The sequence below is a fragment of the Labeo rohita genome, chromosome 9 (genome assembly GCF_022985175.1).
Source record: "Labeo rohita strain BAU-BD-2019 chromosome 9, IGBB_LRoh.1.0, whole genome shotgun sequence".
NCBI classification, from domain to species: domain Eukaryota; kingdom Metazoa; phylum Chordata; class Actinopteri; order Cypriniformes; family Cyprinidae; genus Labeo; species Labeo rohita.
This window is the reverse complement of record NC_066877.1, coordinates 6,171,334-6,189,691: the sequence shown is the minus strand read 5'-3', so window position 1 is coordinate 6,189,691 and position 18,358 is coordinate 6,171,334. Positions and strand designations below refer to the sequence as shown.

General features: G+C 34.7%; 1 protein-coding gene across 2 annotated transcripts in view; it reads left to right on the top strand.

Annotated features, from left to right (window-relative positions):
* The window catches only part of vwa8 (von Willebrand factor A domain containing 8), a 118,200-nt gene that overhangs the window by 12,142 nt on the left and 87,700 nt on the right, over positions 1-18,358 (top strand). For both annotated transcript variants that reach the window (XM_051118873.1, XM_051118874.1), the window contains 4 exons: positions 86-220; positions 487-564; positions 6,515-6,675; positions 8,581-8,694. In XM_051118873.1, coding sequence (XP_050974830.1) covers positions 86-220; positions 487-564; positions 6,515-6,675; positions 8,581-8,694 — 488 coding nt within the window. The remainder of the gene's footprint in view (positions 1-85; positions 221-486; positions 565-6,514; positions 6,676-8,580; positions 8,695-18,358) is intronic.

Here is an 18,358-nt window from a genome sequence, read left to right as displayed (position 1 = left end):
TAAATTTACTTTGTGCTTTATTTGGAAATGCTTATTAGATGAGCCGTTTCTTCCCTCTAAAGGAAATGCTGTGGTTTCTCCACAGGTTCCTTCAGGGACGCGGCCGATTCGCCCACCCAACAGCAGTCCCGCGTTCATCGGCACCCCCACCCACGACCGCCTGCTGGCTGAGATGATGCAGTCCCACCTCGTCAAAGACATTTGTCTGATCGGAGCCAAGGTACACAGGCAACTTCCTGTGGCCACCCTCATTGAGCAAATGCACTTTGAACTAGAAAGTTGATGTGTTTCAAACACGAACAATAGCTCACTTTTCATACTGCCTGTTAAGGTAATGCAGGAAGATCATCTGGGTCTTCTGTGTTTGCGTCATGTCTTGTGTTCTTATTTAAGTAAGATTAGATCAGATGAACGATGTACATCATATGCTTGTTTGGTAATACTGCTTTGTGGTTTGGCTAATGCTGTTTCTTGTTTTTTTTTCAGGGTTGTGGCAAATCTGTGATTGCAAGGGAATTTGCTGAAATGCTGGGCTACAGCATTGAACCAATTATGCTTTATCAGGTAAAGTCAAAACATAAGAAAACAATAAAAACTAATCAGTCCCAAGAAGACAAACATTTTCAAGAAGGGATCAATACAAGTTAAGCTCTACACCACAAATGCTTTCAATTTCAAAAGAAAATGATTGTTACAGCTGTTGTCGAAAAATGTAGCGTAGTTTATTGTACATGTTATTTTCTGTGGTTTGTGTGAGTTCAACTTATATTGAACCTGAAAAGTTCTTTTGAAGTTGTTTATGTTTTAATGGTGCACAAGCTGATATATCAGTCATCTTAGAATTGTACTGACACCTAGTGGTGTGGATGCAGACTTGTGTAGAAATGACGACACACTCATGACAGTTCATAGCTATTTTGTCTTTTGGTGAATCGGAGAATTGTGTGAATCTCATTCATATGCTTTTGTGTGATGTGCTTACACACTAAAAATTAAACCTTTTTTTTTTTTTTTTTTTTTTTTTTTTTTTTTTAAATCAAATCATTCAAATTCGAACAAATTCACCACCAACATGTAAAATAATTGTTTCCTTCTAAAATTACTTGTTACTTTTTATTCTGTATTCTCTACTTTTATTTCGTACATTTTCATAAGATACACATTATACAATTTTATAAAACAGTTTGTCAGAATAAAATTGGACGTTATCATGACTCAAATCATACAAATACATACAAATTAATCAAACAGTTTGCTAGAATGTTAAATAGTTAAGTTTTCTTCTAAAAAATTGCTTTTCTTCTTTTCTTTTTTAAAAATTAGACGTTTTTATACGACTCAAATCATACAAATATATACAAGATAGATAGATAGATAGATATACTTTATTGTCAAACTTTTAAGTCTGAATTTTTTCTTGCATAACAGTATGTTTGTTGCACACTCTTTACAAACACAATTCACAAACATAAACACAAAAAATACAATATAATACAAAAAAAAAATTATTGTTATTTTAATTTTATATGGACCTTGTTCAGTTCTAGGACAGCCTGATGTACAAAGGAATGTTTTAATTTCACTCGATTAAATCTTGGGACTTTAAATCGACGATTAGATGGTAAAAGCACAAATTCATGATACAATACATTACTAGGATTAGAAACAATATTCTTAGCCAGCCTTAAGAGGTTCTTACGATAAGAAAGTTCATAGAACTTTTCAAGAGGCTGTCCTGCTATCTTTGAACAGATTTTAAAATGTTACGTTTTCTTCTAAAAATGGCCTTTCTTCTTTTTCTTTTCTAAAACCAGATGTTTTCATATGACTCAATTTTTTTAAATTCAAACAAATTCACAATCAAAATCTAAATTGTTTTCTTTTAATATTGTGCTTTTTTATTTTAGTTTTCTCAAAAAAATTTATATTTTCATGACTCAAATCATACAAATATATACAAGTTAACCAAACAATTTGCTAGAATGTAAGTTACGTTTTCATCTAAAAAAAATCCCTTCTTCTTTTTCTCTTCTAAAAATCAAACATTTTTATATGACTCAAATCATACAAATATATATGAATTAACCAAACAGTTTGCTAGAATGTAAAATAGTTAAGTTTTCTTCCAAAAACTTTCTTCTTTTTCTTTTCTAAAAATCAGTTTTCATATGACTCAAATTTTCCAAATTCATACAACTTCACCGCCAAAATGTAAAATAATTTTTTTCATTCTAGTTTTATCTAAAAATGATGTTTTCATAAAACACAAATTGTACAAATTTATACAAATTCACCACCTAATCTGCCAAAATATAAATTAGTTACATTTCTTATAACAATCATCTTTTTATTTACTTTTTTTTTTAAAGCAGATGTTTTCATATGACTCAAATCATCCAAATTCATACGAATTTACCACCAATTTGGCAAAATGTGAAATGCTTATATCTTTTTTTTTTTTCTAAACATCTTGTTTTATATGACTCATTATACAAATTGACCACCAGTTTGCCAAAATGTAAAATAGTTTTGTGTTTGTTTTTTTTTATTTTTTTTTTTTATATCATCTTTATTTTTTCATCATATTTTCATTTGACTTATTTTCATACAATTAATTCATACAATTTCACAATCAATTCGGCATTTTTTTTTTAGTTTATAGTTACATTTATAGTTACGTAAATAGTTACAGTTTCTTGATTGGGTTAGAAAATATACCTACTTTGCAAGTTTTTTATTTTGATTTTTAAAATGTAAGACGCAGGGCAGTGGTATCAAAAGTGGACTAGAGATTTTTAAAGTTGTCCATCTAGCGCGTTTACATAGAGAAATAACCTGTGTTGCAATTGTATTGAAAATTCTGTCATTAATTACTCACCCTCGTATTGTTCCAAACCCGTTAGACTTTGTTCATCTTCAGAACACCAATTAAGATATTTTTGATGAAATCCGAGAGCTTTCTGACCCTGCATGGACATCAACGCAACTGACACATTCAAGACTTAGAAAGGTAGTAAGAACATCTTTAAAATAGTCCATGTGACACCGGTGGTTCAACCGTAAGTGCTCTCAGATTTCATTCAAAATATCTTAATTTGTGTTCTGAAGATGAACGAAAGTCTTCCGAGTTTGGAACGACAAGAGCGTGAGTATTTAATGACAGAATTTTCATTTTTGGGTGATCTATCTCTTTAACTTGGAATATTCTTCTGTAAAATGCAAAATGGTCCTAGTTGTGTCTTCCTTTAACCCCTTTATTTTGCTCTCTTCTGTTTGGGTCTCTGAATGTACCTTCACATCACATGAGCACGGTTTTGTGTTTGCTCAGTTGTGTGCAGCTGTGGACAGGGAGGTTTTGGAAGAGTGTTTGGGTTTTTAGGGGAAAGCTCAGTGTTGTCCTGGGCATCAGCACACAGAGCCAGAGGTCGTGCACCACAGGGGTTACAGATCTCCCTGAGTTTCCATCAGCAATCATTAGCGTTTTTGATATTTGTGATTCTTGTAAGACCACACGAAATATTTTTGAGCTTCAGTCCTTAAATAGCCATGTGTTCTTGGGTCGTTTCTATTCTGGGATCAGAGTCATGCACTGTCCTTGATCTCCCCCAGTTATCATTAACCGCATTGGCCCTATTCTGCTGTCAGAACACGAAATCTAGTGAGCTGACTACGTAGACAGCCTTTTAAGGCATCATAGCTGTGCTCCCAGTGTAAATTCTGTTAAAAAGGCACATGGCTTTACACGCATAACACTAAAATACTAAAATAAACAATAAAGATTGGTTAAATAACACAAAATGTAGAACCCTAAAGTACATTACTGATGCTCAAAATGAAAGTAAACAGAACTGTTTAAATAATCGTATGTGATGTGGGACTTATGTAATTAACAATAATTATTCAGTATTCCTCAAAATGAATAAAAGCAGTGAAATGCAAATCGGAATATGACGCAAACCTGCAATAATTACATGTTAAATAATACAAATATCCTTTATGTTTTTAATCCCATTTTATTAACCACACTCTTCGCTGCTGACCTTTGATGATCCAATTCATCCATACTACTAAGCAAAAATGACTCAAGATAATCTAAATTTTTTTTTTTTATTATTATTATTGCTGAAGAGTTCTGCGGTCCACTACAGACACTACAGGCTTTTGGTGTGAAAGGGATTTTACATTTGCCAAAAATAAACCTTTTTATATTAAAAACAGACAAGCAAGCCCTGCCCAGATTTAAAAAGTAACACAAAAGTAACGTAATGCATTACTTTCCATAAAAAGTAACTTAGTAACATAATTAGTTACTTTTTTTAGGGAGCAACTCAATATTGTAATGCATTACTTTTAAAAGTAACTTTCCCAAATGTTGATTATTCAGTTTTAAATGTACAGTAAAACATATAAACACTTTTACACTGAGTTTAGTGAACATTTGTGACTTGAAGCCTGTATATAATGCAGTATAAAAGTATTCTTAATGTATTAATTATGTCTTATGCACCTTTAAATGCATTATGATAATTGTACCCACAGCTATAATACATTGTAATACTTCAGTTTTACACCTTTAGAAAGTACAATGCATTAAAACACATAATGAACAACCAATTTTATGTGTAGCAAGGAAACTGCAAATATTATAATGCATTGTAACTTTTTAACATTGTTTACAGTTATTTATGATGCATTGTAACTTCCATTATGAAAGCCTTTATAATGCATTACGCATCTTTAAAAATGATTGACTTTTGTACTTTTGGTTTATTTGTGCAATTCTGTGAAGCAAAAATGAAAAATTACATTTTACCCAATTATTTGACTATTTTACTCAACCATTCAAGATGTAGATGAGTTTGTTTCTTCATTAGTACAGATTTGCAGAAATGTAGCATTTTATCAGTTGCTCACCAATGGATCCTCTGCAGTGAATGGGTGCCGTCAGAATGAGAGTCCAAACAGATGATTAAAACATCACAATAATTGTAGTCAATAATGCATGTTAACACATTCTCCGGTGTTAAAAAGTTGATCCCCTGTTGTCCTCTCACATCAAACTCCACCAACATATTTGTTTAGAACTGTTTTGGTCTGTTTTTTGCTTGTAAACAGATCTTAATCTGTGCATATTTCTCTCCTGATTCAGACAAGACTAATTTTTCACTGGAGAAAGCAGTATTAAGAGCTATAGATTTTATCTGCTTATGTGTTTTACTTGTAGATTATGGTGATGTTTTTATCAGCTGTTTGGTCTGTCATTCTGACGGCACCCATTCACTGCAAAGAATCCATTGGTGAGTGAGTGATGTAATGTTAAATTTCCCCAAGTCTGTTTCCATGAAGAAACAAACTCCTCTACCTCTTGGATGGCTTAAGGGTGAGTAAATCTTAAGTGAATTTTCAAATTTTGTGAAAAATGCTCACTGAGACTTCAGACCAAAATATAGTGAGGAGCTGATGTGAAGAGCTCTCCGCGTGACCAGCGGCCGGGTGCTTTTCACACCAGCTGAGCGACCCGTCAGCATCTGGGTCTGATCGCAGCATGCTCGTGTTTTGATGCACCTCAAACAGACTGTGAAGAGCCGCTTGAAGCAGAGTGTAAACATTAGCGCCACAGGTAGTAAAACACTGTGTGCGTGTGTGCGTTTGCACTGGAATGTCGGGAATTCCTTTGGCTCAGTGAGAATAAAGCAGGAAAAGGAAGCTGTCCGTGCATCATGCTTAAGTTATTTTTGCCCGGTGAGAGCAAGAGGTCATAGTGTATGGGGAAAAGAGGAATTTTCTAGCGCACTTTATCTTGTTAGCCCTCTGAAGCCCTTTTATGAACTCGTATGGCCCTCTGCTCGTCCCTGATGACATACAGCGCTTTCAGTTGTGGAAAAAATACTACGTCACAAGCCAGAAAAAGAGTCTTGGCACTTGCTTTGACAAGCAGTAATGTTTTGTGTCTTGAGTTTCCTCTTATTATGATAGTTTTGTTCTCTCTATGTAGATTCACCTTCAGATAACTTTTCGATGTTTTCCTTGCCTTAAAAGTTAATGTGAATTTTCCTTAAACAACCTGCCAGACAGTCAAAGTGGAAAAGTTCAGCTGATCATATTTTCATGTTTTAGTGCTTTTTATAGCAGGAGTAAAATATAAGCTTTGACACATGGAGCTTTATATATGGAATAACATAAACAGAAAATATTATGTACAAAAATAAAATGAATTGAACATTTTTATTTCACACCAGTATATTGCTTGAGATTATGACACAGATCTCGTGTCATTGTTGATGTACTGATGGATGTATTGTATTATTATTGTGCAAAATCAGTCACAGCCCATACATTTCCAAATCACTGTAAAGCTCTTGAGTGTTCATACAGTGTGGATAACCGACCTCAAATGCACTGGTAAATCCTGTCCACACACCTCTGTCCTTCTTTCACCCCTGCCTCTCTGTCAGCGCACTACAGGATACACTAAATGACAGGCGTTGTCTCTGTGTGTGTGTGCGTGTGGTAGGACATGACTGCGCGGGACCTCCTCCAGCAGAGGTACACCCTGCCTAATGGAGACACGGCCTGGAGGGCCTCCCCGCTGGTCACTGCTGCTCAGGAGGGCAAGCTGGTGCTGCTGGACGGCATCCACCGTGTCAACCTGGGCACTCTGGCTGTGCTTTCCAGGTCAGTCTCAATCCATTCTACACTTGCGTGCTTAGCCTGAGTGTTGAGACTTTACGGTAAAATAGTCCTAACCCAGTGGGATGCCTACTTATCATCAGTCATTCGGAACGGTCAAAATCTAGTAGTTGTACTGATAATAATTCTTATTATATTAATAATTAATTATAATAATTTGAATATTCATTACTTCTGCTACTACTAATAATAATTATTCACATATTTAGAAAAATAAGTTATTATTAGTAGTAGTGGTAGTAATAGTAGTAGTAAAAACAACAATAATTCAAATGTTCATGTCAATAAATTACTTTACTCATTATAATAATAAATCAAATGGTCATAATAAATAGTAATAATGTATTGGTATTGTGAACATTTAAATTAGTAGTAGTAGTAGTAGTAAACAATAATTTAAATGTTCATGACAATGTACTACTACTACTTATTAATCAAATGTTTATAATAAATTATTATAATTATAATAATAATGTGTTGTTTTTATAAACATTTGAATTATTATTAGTAGTGGTAGTAATCTAAACATTCATAGTAATATATTATTACTACTACTACTACTACTAATACTAATAATAATAATAATAATAATAATAATAATAATAATAATATTGTTCATTCAAATCTTTACAATAAATTACTACTACTGCTGCTGCCACTACCACTACTGCTACTACAACTAATAGTAAGAATAGTAATAATAATTTAGTAGTAGTAGTAGTAATTTAAATGTTAATAATAATAAATTATTACTACTACTACTGCTACTACTACAACTGATAATAATGACAACAAATTAAATATTATTTATAATAATAATAATAATAATAATAATAATATTCACTCAAATATTCACAATAACAATTGAGTAGTAGTAGTAGCAGTAGTCATTTAAATGTTTGTAATAATAAATTACTGCTACTGCTACTGCTACCACTAATAATAATGGCAATAAATTAATAATAGCAGGTAATAATAATAATAATAATAATAATAATAATAATAATAATAATAAATAATAATAATAGTAATTTAGTAGTAACGGTGATTAAAAATTTATTATGTTCATAAATGTATTATTATTATTATTATTATTATTATTATTATTAATAATAATAATATTATTATTATTACTGATGATGATTATAATAATAGTAATAATAATAAATAACAACAATAATAATTATAATAAAATAGCAGTAATAATAATAAGTATTTTTATTATTTTCATTCAGGTCTTCAAATTATTAATACTACTAATGATAATAATAAATAGCAACAACAACAATAGTGATAATAATAATAGTAATTTAGTAGTAATTGTAATTAAAATGTTCATAATAATAAATTAGTATTATTACTAGTACTACTAATGATAATAATAATAATAATAATAATAATAATAATTATTATTATTATTATTATTATTATTAATTATTAGTAGTAGTAGTAGTAGTAGTAGTAGTAGTAGTAGTAGTAATTATGTTCATTCAGATCTTCACAATAAAAATGTAACTTGCTACTAAATTACTACTAGTACTACTTTAAATAATGCCAATAAATTAATAATAATTATAAGTATACTGATAATAATAATAATAGGTGGACAAATTAGTTAATACTGGAAACATGTTGCATCAAGTCTGGTTGGTACACTGTGTTTTATGTACCTATTTTCATGAACGTGTATTACAATATTTTTTTTTTTTATCCTTTTATTTTTGGTCTTTTTGAAAGTTTTTTTCCCCTGAGAACACTGTTGGTGTGAAAAACCCAGCAGTGCTATTTCTGTGCTTGTGTTTTTCACGTTGGAGCAGATTGCTGATCATCGCTCTCTTGCTGTAGTGCTTGATTTGTTTGGTGATTAATCTGGCCTGTCGACCATCTCAGGTTGCTGCATGACCGAGAGCTGGCTCTGTACGACGGGACTCGACTACTGAGGTGGGACCGTTACCAGACTCTAAAAGACGAACTACAGCTCACTGACAAGGAGCTGCAAGACAGGTAATACTGTAATCAGACAATTGCATGAATCTGCTCAACTACACTAACTTAATGCACAGATGTTTAAATGACATTCTGTTGTCTTCAGGTCTTTTTTAATGACTATAAATACCACATAGTGTTTTGTTTTTTTTGTTTTTTTTTTGTAAAGGACCCAGACATTGTAAAGTTATCAAGAATAAGCACAGTAAAAACAAATTTACAATTGCTTATTAAACGACTGTTTTACCCTTTCACTATTTACTTCAAATGCAAGGTCTTTCTTTCATCTTTGGTGCATAAATGAAAACAATTTTAATATTATCTCATTATTTTTGTCCATCCATTGAAAGTCCAAGCAACCAAAACTTGCACACTTTAGAAAGTTCATAAAGATTATAAAACCCTTATGAATTAAGCAGTTTTGTTAAAGTCATCTGAAGAGACAAAATTGCTTCAAATGATGATACTCAAATTCCATGTGTTGTTAATGTTTTTATAGACTTGTTTATATTTTGTGAATTGAAAAATATATCATCAAATCTCATTATCAAAGTATTGTTTTCTCTCATCTTTTTCATTTATTCCAATGGTTTTGCTAATTAAAATGCATTCATATAATTTATTAACTATATAATCTGTCCCTATGTCTCTGGACTGTGAGAGCAAACCGAAAAAGCCATTTAAGTTGAATAAGCACATAATGGCTTTAGGAACAATCCAAGGCTCTCGTTATGTTATAAACGTTTTTATGTCCAGCTGAGGTAATGCTTTTGGGAAGCGTGCCATCGAAAGTACTTACGTGAGGCCAGTGTTCTGCTTAATGCTTTAGAAATCCCAACACCTCTCATTTCTCATGAGAGCTCCATCCATCGGTCCCAGTACCAGCAGCAGTTGCAAAATGGGAACTGTAGCTGTGGGTCGGCAGCGTGCCGCCGTCGTGGAACAGAATGGGAATCTCACGCTAATCAACACCTGTATGTGTTCGTGGGGGAGATGTGAGAATTCAGCACATTCATAGCAGCCCTTCTTTTTTCATGAAATGTCTCTCAGCAGTCAGATGATTAAGACATTTTGACTAAAAGACCTAATCCTTAATATAATACATTATTAGATCATGTCGGACATTTATGTTAATGTACTCTCAAGTTTTTATACAAGCAAGCTTTTTGTAAAACAGATCCATAAAGGTGATATTATGCGCTTTCAGATTACTCATGAAGTCCATTTGTCACATCCGGTTCTCTCTCGTTTACTCCGAAGCGGCCGCACTCATGAACGCTCAGTGAATAGTGAATGTTCTGATGCCTCACGCGCATCTGATGAGCAAAGCCACATTGGAGGTGTTGATTAACTTACCGTGACGTCATTTCTATAGAGTGAGTCTATCTCAGGACAACAAGCCTTGTGACAGCGAGTCTAGACAGAGCGTCCGAGTCTGTGAGAAACACTGAGTTACGATGAGATGCATTTTAGGTCTTGACAATGGCTGCTTTCATCTATCTCCAGACCGCAATAACAGGAAACTGCCCACCACACGGTCCAGCTCAATTTATTCCGAGGGCTCATTTTATAGGTTTTGTCAGTTAGCGCCATGACACTCGCTGTTTATTTCGGTCTGTCCCTACTTGCCTTCAGATGTGTAATTTAAAAGTGGCTGAGAAATTTTATGCCACAGTGTTTTATTGTTATGGTGGATCATCTTTTTTTTAATGGAGAGTTAATAAACTAAACTTTTTAATATGTAAGTCAGTATTGTTTTAGCATTCTTCTGACTTTTTCAGATCTGGATCCATTTTTTTTTTTTTTTTTTTTTTTTTATGTTTAGAAACCGAATGAACTCCATGATGTTAGACTCAAAAATGAACATTCTGTAGTCATTTACTCACCTCATGCCATTCCATACCTGTTTGACTGACTTGCTTCCATGCAACACAAAAGGAATTTTAAATAATGTACTAGCTAGCTGTTTTTTCCCTGTAGTTACGTTGAAAATTGAATGAAAATTTATAAGACTTAGTAGGTATGTTTGATTTACTAAATTGTTTAGACTGGTTTGTGAGCTGCATCAAACGATTCTTTAAAAAGATCTGATTCAAAAGAACAAGAGAGTCATGAATGTATTTGGTTCACATTAAATTCTGTAACAAAATTCAGTTTGAAAGCACAACACACACCAACTGTCTTAGCAAAGAAGTTTTAATCTGTTGTCAACAAAAAATAAACTGTAAAGTTTCCTTGTGGTTTTCCTCTAAAAGCTTTGGTTTAATGTTTTAAAGCAAATTAAGATGTTACTGTTGTTCTGTAAAATAACATTATTAGTAGTAGTACCAGTAGTAATAAATCTTTTTTTTTTTTTTTTTTTTAACCATACAAAAGTGTCATTACTATAAATAAATTATTTGAGCAAATTTGTAGATTTTAGTAAAATAATAACTTAGTATTTTTATTAATATTTTATTATTATTAATATAGTATTAGTAGTAGGATTATTTTTCTCAGATATTGTTCACAAATCTGTCTAAATCTGTGTTAGTGAGCACTTCTCCTTTGCCGAGATAATCCATCCACCTCACAGGTGTGGTATATCAAGATGCTGATTAGACAGCATGATTATTGCACAGGTGTGTCTTAGGCTGGCCACTATAAAAGGCCACTCTAAAATGTGCGGTTTTATCACACAGCACAATGCAAGTTTTGAGGGAGCGTGCAGTTGGCATGCTGACTGCAGGAATGTCACCCAGAGCTGTTGCCATGAGTGGAATGTTCATTTCTCTACCATTAGCCATCTCCAAAGGCGTTTTAGAGAATTTGGGAGTACATCCAACTGCAGACCACATGTAACCCAAGTGGCAACCTCCCGGTCACCCTCTTGAAGCCAACACGGAAGTGACTAAAACTGCAATTAATCGACTGCCCACTAGAGACTGGCTCCAAAAGGGAGTCAATCCCATAGACTCCCCATGTTAAAATGCCCAACTTTACAGCAGAAAAAAAAATGTTTACAGCCTGGTACAAAAAGTGGTTATGGTCTATATAGCTAATTTTGCCCTTCATGTCAACTGTGAGGGGGGTGAATTTTTTTATAGTTCATCCGTTTAAATTATACTAAGCCTTAAAGTTCTGCATAATTTTGGGGCGTGGCCACTTGAGTGACAGGTGGATTGCCACTGCTGTCACCACCGATGCACTAGGCGGGCGTGGTTTCAGCAACTAGCTCCACCCACATCCAGCCTCTTTGCCCATTTTTAATTATCCGGGAGTGACGTGCAGTGACGCAATTCCAAGATGGCGACGGCTGACTCCCGCCCACTAAGAGCTTCAAAAATGCTCTTCAGAAACCTACAGGTGATCTCATGGACACTACATCCATATTTTTTACAGTCTATGGTGTAACCACACCAGCCCAGGACCTCCATGTCCAACATCTTCATCTCCAAGATCATCTGAGACCAGCCACCTGGACAGCTGCTGAAACTATCGGTTTGCATAACCAAAGAATTTCTGCACAAACTGTCAGAAACCGTCTCAGGGAAGCTCATCTGCATGCTCGTCGTCCTCATTGGGGTCTCGACCTGACTGCAGTTTATCATCGTAACCGACTTGAGTGGGCAAATGCTCACATTCGATGGCATCTGGCACTTTGGAGAGGTGTTCTCTTCACGGATGAATCCCAGTTTTCACTGTACAGGGCAGATGGCAGACAGCGTGTATGGTGTCGTGTGGGTGAGCGGTTTGCTGATGTCAACATTGTGGATCGAGTGGCCCATGGTGGCGGTGGGGTTATGGTATAGGTATGGTATAGACGTATGTTATGGACAAGGAACACAGGTGTATTTTATTGATGACATTTTGAATGCACAGAGATACCGTGATGAGATCCTGAGGCCCATTGTTGTGCCATTCATCCACGACCATCACCTCATGTTGCAGCATGATAATGCACGGCCCCATGTTGCAAGGATCTGTACACAATTCCTGGAAGCTGAAAACATCCTAGTTCTTGCATGGCCAGCATACTCACTGGACATGTCACCATTGAGCATGTTTGGGATGCTCTGGATCGGCGTATACGACAGCATGTTCCAGTTCCTGCCAATATCCAGAAACTTCGCACAGCCATTGAAGAGGAGTGGACCAGCATTCCACAGGCCACAATCACCAACCTGATCAACTATGCGAAGAAGATGTGTTGCACTGCGTGAGGCAAATGGTGGTCACACCAGATACTGACTGATACTGACTGGTTTTCGGACCCCCGTTTTAGAGTGGTCTTTTATTGTGGCCAGCCTAAGGCACCCCTGTGCAATAATCATGCTGTCTAATCAGCATCTTGATATGCCACACCTGTGAGGTGGATGGATTATCTTGGCAAAGGAGAAGTGCTCACTAACACAGATTTAGACAGATTTGTGAACAATATTTGAGAGAAATATGTGTGTACATAGAAAAAGTCTTTGACTTCAGCTCATGAAAAATGGGGGCAAAAACAAAAGTGTTGCATTTAAAATTTTGGTCAGTGTATATATCTTTTTTGTGATAGTAATAGTAATAGTAGTAATAGTAGTAGTTTTGTTGTATAGTCAGCAACATGCGACTATAATGGCCTGAGACAACTGAAGTGGAGGGTTATTTTAATAATTGGTTTAAATTTGCGTTTTTCCCTGTTTTGACTTCCCTGAAATTGACTGTTCTATATTTTTTATTACCTGGTATTTACAAACTTTTCTTCTTGGGATGGTATGACCCCAGATCTTCTCTATGGGTGTTTGCATCTTTGCTACCCTTTCCAGCCTCGATGAGTTTGCATCCCCATTCAGAAAACTTTAAATATAGCACACAAGTTCTGTACCTTTTATGAGACATTTATAGTGCTGTTGCATTCTTTTTGAAACTGAATAACCTCAGTCTCCATTCATTGCAATCACTGAAAAGAGTGACCAACATTTCTTCTTTTGTGCTCCACAGAACAAAGAAAATCATACAGGTTTGAAATAGCATGAGAGCAAGTCCGACAATCAGTGTGCTTTATTGTCTGTTGGCCATCCGCAAGGATCACCATTCAATTTTTGAGTGGCTGATTCATCATCTCCCACTATTCCAAAGATTTCTTTTCATTAATACAGTTTATGTCTGTTTGATTATTATTCTGTTGAAATCTAAAAAAGGGTTATTTTAGGTAACTAAAACTAAAACCGTAAAGAATGTGTTGATTGAAATAAACAAAACTGAAGCTAGTTTCCAAAACATTTCTCAGTTTTATTTAGTTTAAATTGTTTTAAAATAACTAAAACTGAAATAAGAATTAATTAAAAAAATTTAAATGACAGAAACACAACAAAATGATGAAAAATGTAACTTAAATGGAAATGAAAATACAAAATGTGACCATAAAAATTTAAAATATTAAAAGAACTAGTGTCTTATGATAGTATCTTATGATAAAATAACACTCATCTGAAATAGTCTCTAAGATTTAACCACTTAATCTCAACACGTGATCAGTGAAATTGGAAGTCTGAGAGTGTCATGGTGAAGAAATCAGTGCTGTTGGATGTATATTTGTGTCCTGCTGGTGGAGCCCCACCTAGACGGGTAGGAAGGATGTTTGTGGTGACGCGTCTGAGGTTGAAATAAAGCCACTTCCTCTTCCTGTGTTTCCAGCCGACGTCTCAGACTTCACTTGTGGTCTCTTCATGTGGTTCCAACACTGCTCTTAATTAGCGAGGCTCTGTTCCTGTCGGCCTCACACTTCTTACTGTACAGGCATATTAATGACGCCTCTAAAAGTCACACTTTGCTCGGCTACGTGGGCAGGGCTGCAGTCTCTGACCTCCTGAGGTCAACACTGTTCTAGAGAGAAGAATATAGGTGCTCTGACAGAGTCAACTATTATTAGCATCTTGGTCTGCCTCTCTGTTTCTCTCTGTCTTTCTTATTGCCTGGCATAAGGCATAATGTCTTGATTGATATCTTGAACAGTTTTAGCATCACACATCATGATCCCTCATCAGCACAAATTGAAAAAACAGTGATTTTCAGTGGTTTTGTTTCACGACCAGGATGTAACATTGGTATAAAAGTAAGGTCATTAAAAAACAATATTTATTATTTAAAAAAAAAAATCTATATACTGTATACTGTTGCATAGATTTTTTTTTTGGAAGCAGTTAATATTGGAATTTATTATGCACAAATGCAGTAGATCAAAAGTGGCAGTAAAGACATTTATATTGTTACAGAAGATTTCTATTTCAAATAAATGCTGTTCTTTATTTACTATTTATCAAAGAATCCTTAAAGATGGTCATGGTTTCCACAAGAATTATTAAGCAGCACAACCATTTTCAACATTGATAATAATCAGAAATGTTTCTTGAGCAGCAATCAGCATATTAGATTGATTTCTGAAGGATCATGTGACACTGAAGACTGGAGTAATGATGCTGAAAATTCAACGTTGCATCACAGGAATAAACTAGATGAATTAAGTTTGTGAACAAACTTTGAAGTTGGCTTGAAAGCTTGAAGCAGTTAAAGCTTGAAAATTTAGATAGATAAAACTAAGAAAAATTAAGTTGCTAACAGGTTTGTAGCATGATTAGCATGTTGTTTGCACGCTGTTGGCATGTTTTTAGCATAATTAGAACATTGCCAGCATAATCTGGCATGATTTGTATGTTTTTAAAATGATTATCATGTTGCTAACATGATTATCATGTTGCTAGCATTTCTTTAGCATGATTAGCATGTTGTTAAGATGTTACTAGCGTGTTGTTTGCATGTTTCTAAAATGATTAGTTGGGATGTGGATGAATCAGAGAATCTGTATTCAGAAAGGCATGGAAAACAACATTGCGTTTTTACAGAGCCACTAAAGTAACATGGTTAGCCACTTGCTAGCGGTAGCCTGTTACATTACAGTATATAAAACTTTACTTACCACACAAACAGAGTAACGAGAGATGACTGATAGGAGAATGCCAAATGATTTGCAGATCCTGAGCAACGTTAACAAACATCTAATCTTGTAAAATGTGTGGTAAGTACTGTCGCTCCATAGTATACACAGAGTATGTGTGATTGCAAACCTCGAAAGTGAAAGTAAAAAGCAAGTGCGCATTCAAAAGTGATTTCAATCCCCTGCATAAAAAATAGCGGCTCCCGCTATTATATACCTGCAGTTATATACAGTATAATTACCCAATAGAATTGCTAGAGAAAGCATTGAAATATATATTTTTTCTTCCCATCTCGCATTATTTCCTTTCAGAACATGGTATTTGGATTTGGGCCCATCCCTAATGATTATCATGTAGCTAGCAAGTCTTTAACATGCTTAGCATGTTGTTTGCATTTTGCTAGCTTGTTTTAATATGATTGGCATGTTGTTTGTGTGTTGCTTATTTGTCGCTAGCATGCTTGTAACATGATTAGCATGTTGCTTGCATGTTTCCAGCATGTTTTTTAGAATTATTAATGTGCTGATAGGATGTTGTTAATATGTTGTTAGTTTAGAATGATTAGCGTGTTGCTACTATGTTTAACAGGGTTTTAGAATGTTTAGCATGTTTTTAGCACATAGCTAACATGTTTTAGCATGAGTAGCATTTTGATAGCTTGTTAACATGTTTCTATCATATATTTATCATTAATTACATGTTTTTAGCATGTAGCTAGTATTTTGCTATCATGATTAGCATGTAATCAGGTTGTTACAATGTTTTAACATGTTTTAGCATGATTAGCATAGTTAACGTTCTTATCATGTTTTAGCATGTTGCTAATGGTTTAGCATGATTAGCTTGTTGTTAGCATTATTAGCATGTTAACATGTTTCTGTCATGTTTTTAGCATTATTAGCCTGTATTAGCATGTTGATAACATGTTGTTAACGTGTTATGGACCTATTTCACAAAACTGCGATGATGCATTTAAATGGTTATCATCATCGTAAATCCTTGGAAGGAAAAATTTACATTTAGAACTTTGTATTATCTCACCTTTTCATTGAGTTATGAAAAAACTAGTTAGCGCTAATGCGAGGGTGTTTCTAATGCTGCGTCTATGGGAGGGACGGTAAATTTGACATCATTCTCTCTTATGACTGCTGTTATTAGTCTTTCTCATTTTTTTCCCCTTCGATTGAAAGTCGTGGAGTTTTTCTTTTGCTATTTGAGCAAATGGGAATGCATAAAATATATTTGTGGTTCCCATTTACTGCTCTCGGATTTTACCCAACTATGACAACTTCGGCTATGAGAATCCCGCATGGTTAGTATGTTGTTAGCATGTTTCATGACAATTAACATATTGTTAGCATGTTGCTAACATGTTTTTAACATGATTAGCATGTTGTTAGCAGGATTAGCACATTGCTAAGATGTTTTAGTGTTATTGCTAGCTTGATTGTCGTAGGATATTCATTCATCTTTGCAAGTGATAAACAGCTTAAAGGTCCACTGAAGTGCTTTGAAACATGCAACGTGATTCTGTGTTGACATAATTTCAACTGAAACAGGAAGACAGGGCGGGACATATCCAGCAGTCCCACCCCCTTTTTTAAATAGCCAATAATTTTTTGTTTAAAGTCACAGCTTGGATCAGAGCCGTTAAACTCAGTAAAGCCGCATTTGACAGCGTATGACAGCCACAATCTCATCCATATCGCTGTAATATATAGCATTCTGTGTAGAATTCAAAAGTGTCGGATATGTTTTCTGATCTCCACAGACTCGGTGCTATCATGTCTCTGGACCGGAGCAGACTGTGTGCGCACGCTGCGGTGGTTCATGTGATACAATGCAAAACCAAACTTAAAGGAGAAGTCCACTTCCAAAACAAAGATTCACATATAATGTACTCACCCCCTTGTCATCCAAGATGTTCATGTCTTTCTTTCTTCAGTCGTAAAGAAATTATGTTTTTTGAGGGAAAAAATGTCAGCATTTTTCTCTATATAATGGAATGGTATGGTGCCCCGATTTTGAACTTCCAAAATGCAGTTTAAATGCGGCTTCAAACGATCCCAAATGCGGTTGTAAATGATCCCAGTCAAGAAATAAGGGTCTTATCCTGCGTAATGATCGGTTATTTTAATAAAAATAATGCAATTTATATACTTTTCAATGTCAAACGCTCATCTTGTCTTACTCTGCCTGGACTGTTTTTTTTCCGGTTCATAATAGTTAGGGTATGTCGAAAAACTCCCATCTCATGTTCTCCCTCAACTTTAAAATTGTGCTATTCGCTGTTTTACCTTTTTTGTTAAGGGTGTTTGATCTTCTTTGCATGTTCACTTTGCAAAGACTGAGCCAGTACTTCTGCAGCAATGTAGGATGATTTTAAAATGATTTTTAAAGTTGATGGAGAAAATACGTTTTTCGAGTTCCACGAGAGCAAGGCAAGACGAGCGTTTGAGAATAAAAAGTATTTAAATTGTACCTTTTTAATGAAAGTAACCGATCGTTACACTAAACAAGACCCTTCTACCTCGGCTGGGATCGCTTACAACTGCATTTGGGATCGTTTGAAGCCGCATTTAAACTGCATTTTGGAAGTTCAAAATCGGGGCACCATATAAGTCCATCATAAGAAAAATGCTGAAATGTTTTCCTCAAAAAACATCATTTCTTTACGACTGAAGAAAGAAAGACATGCACATCTAGGATGACAAAGGGTTGAG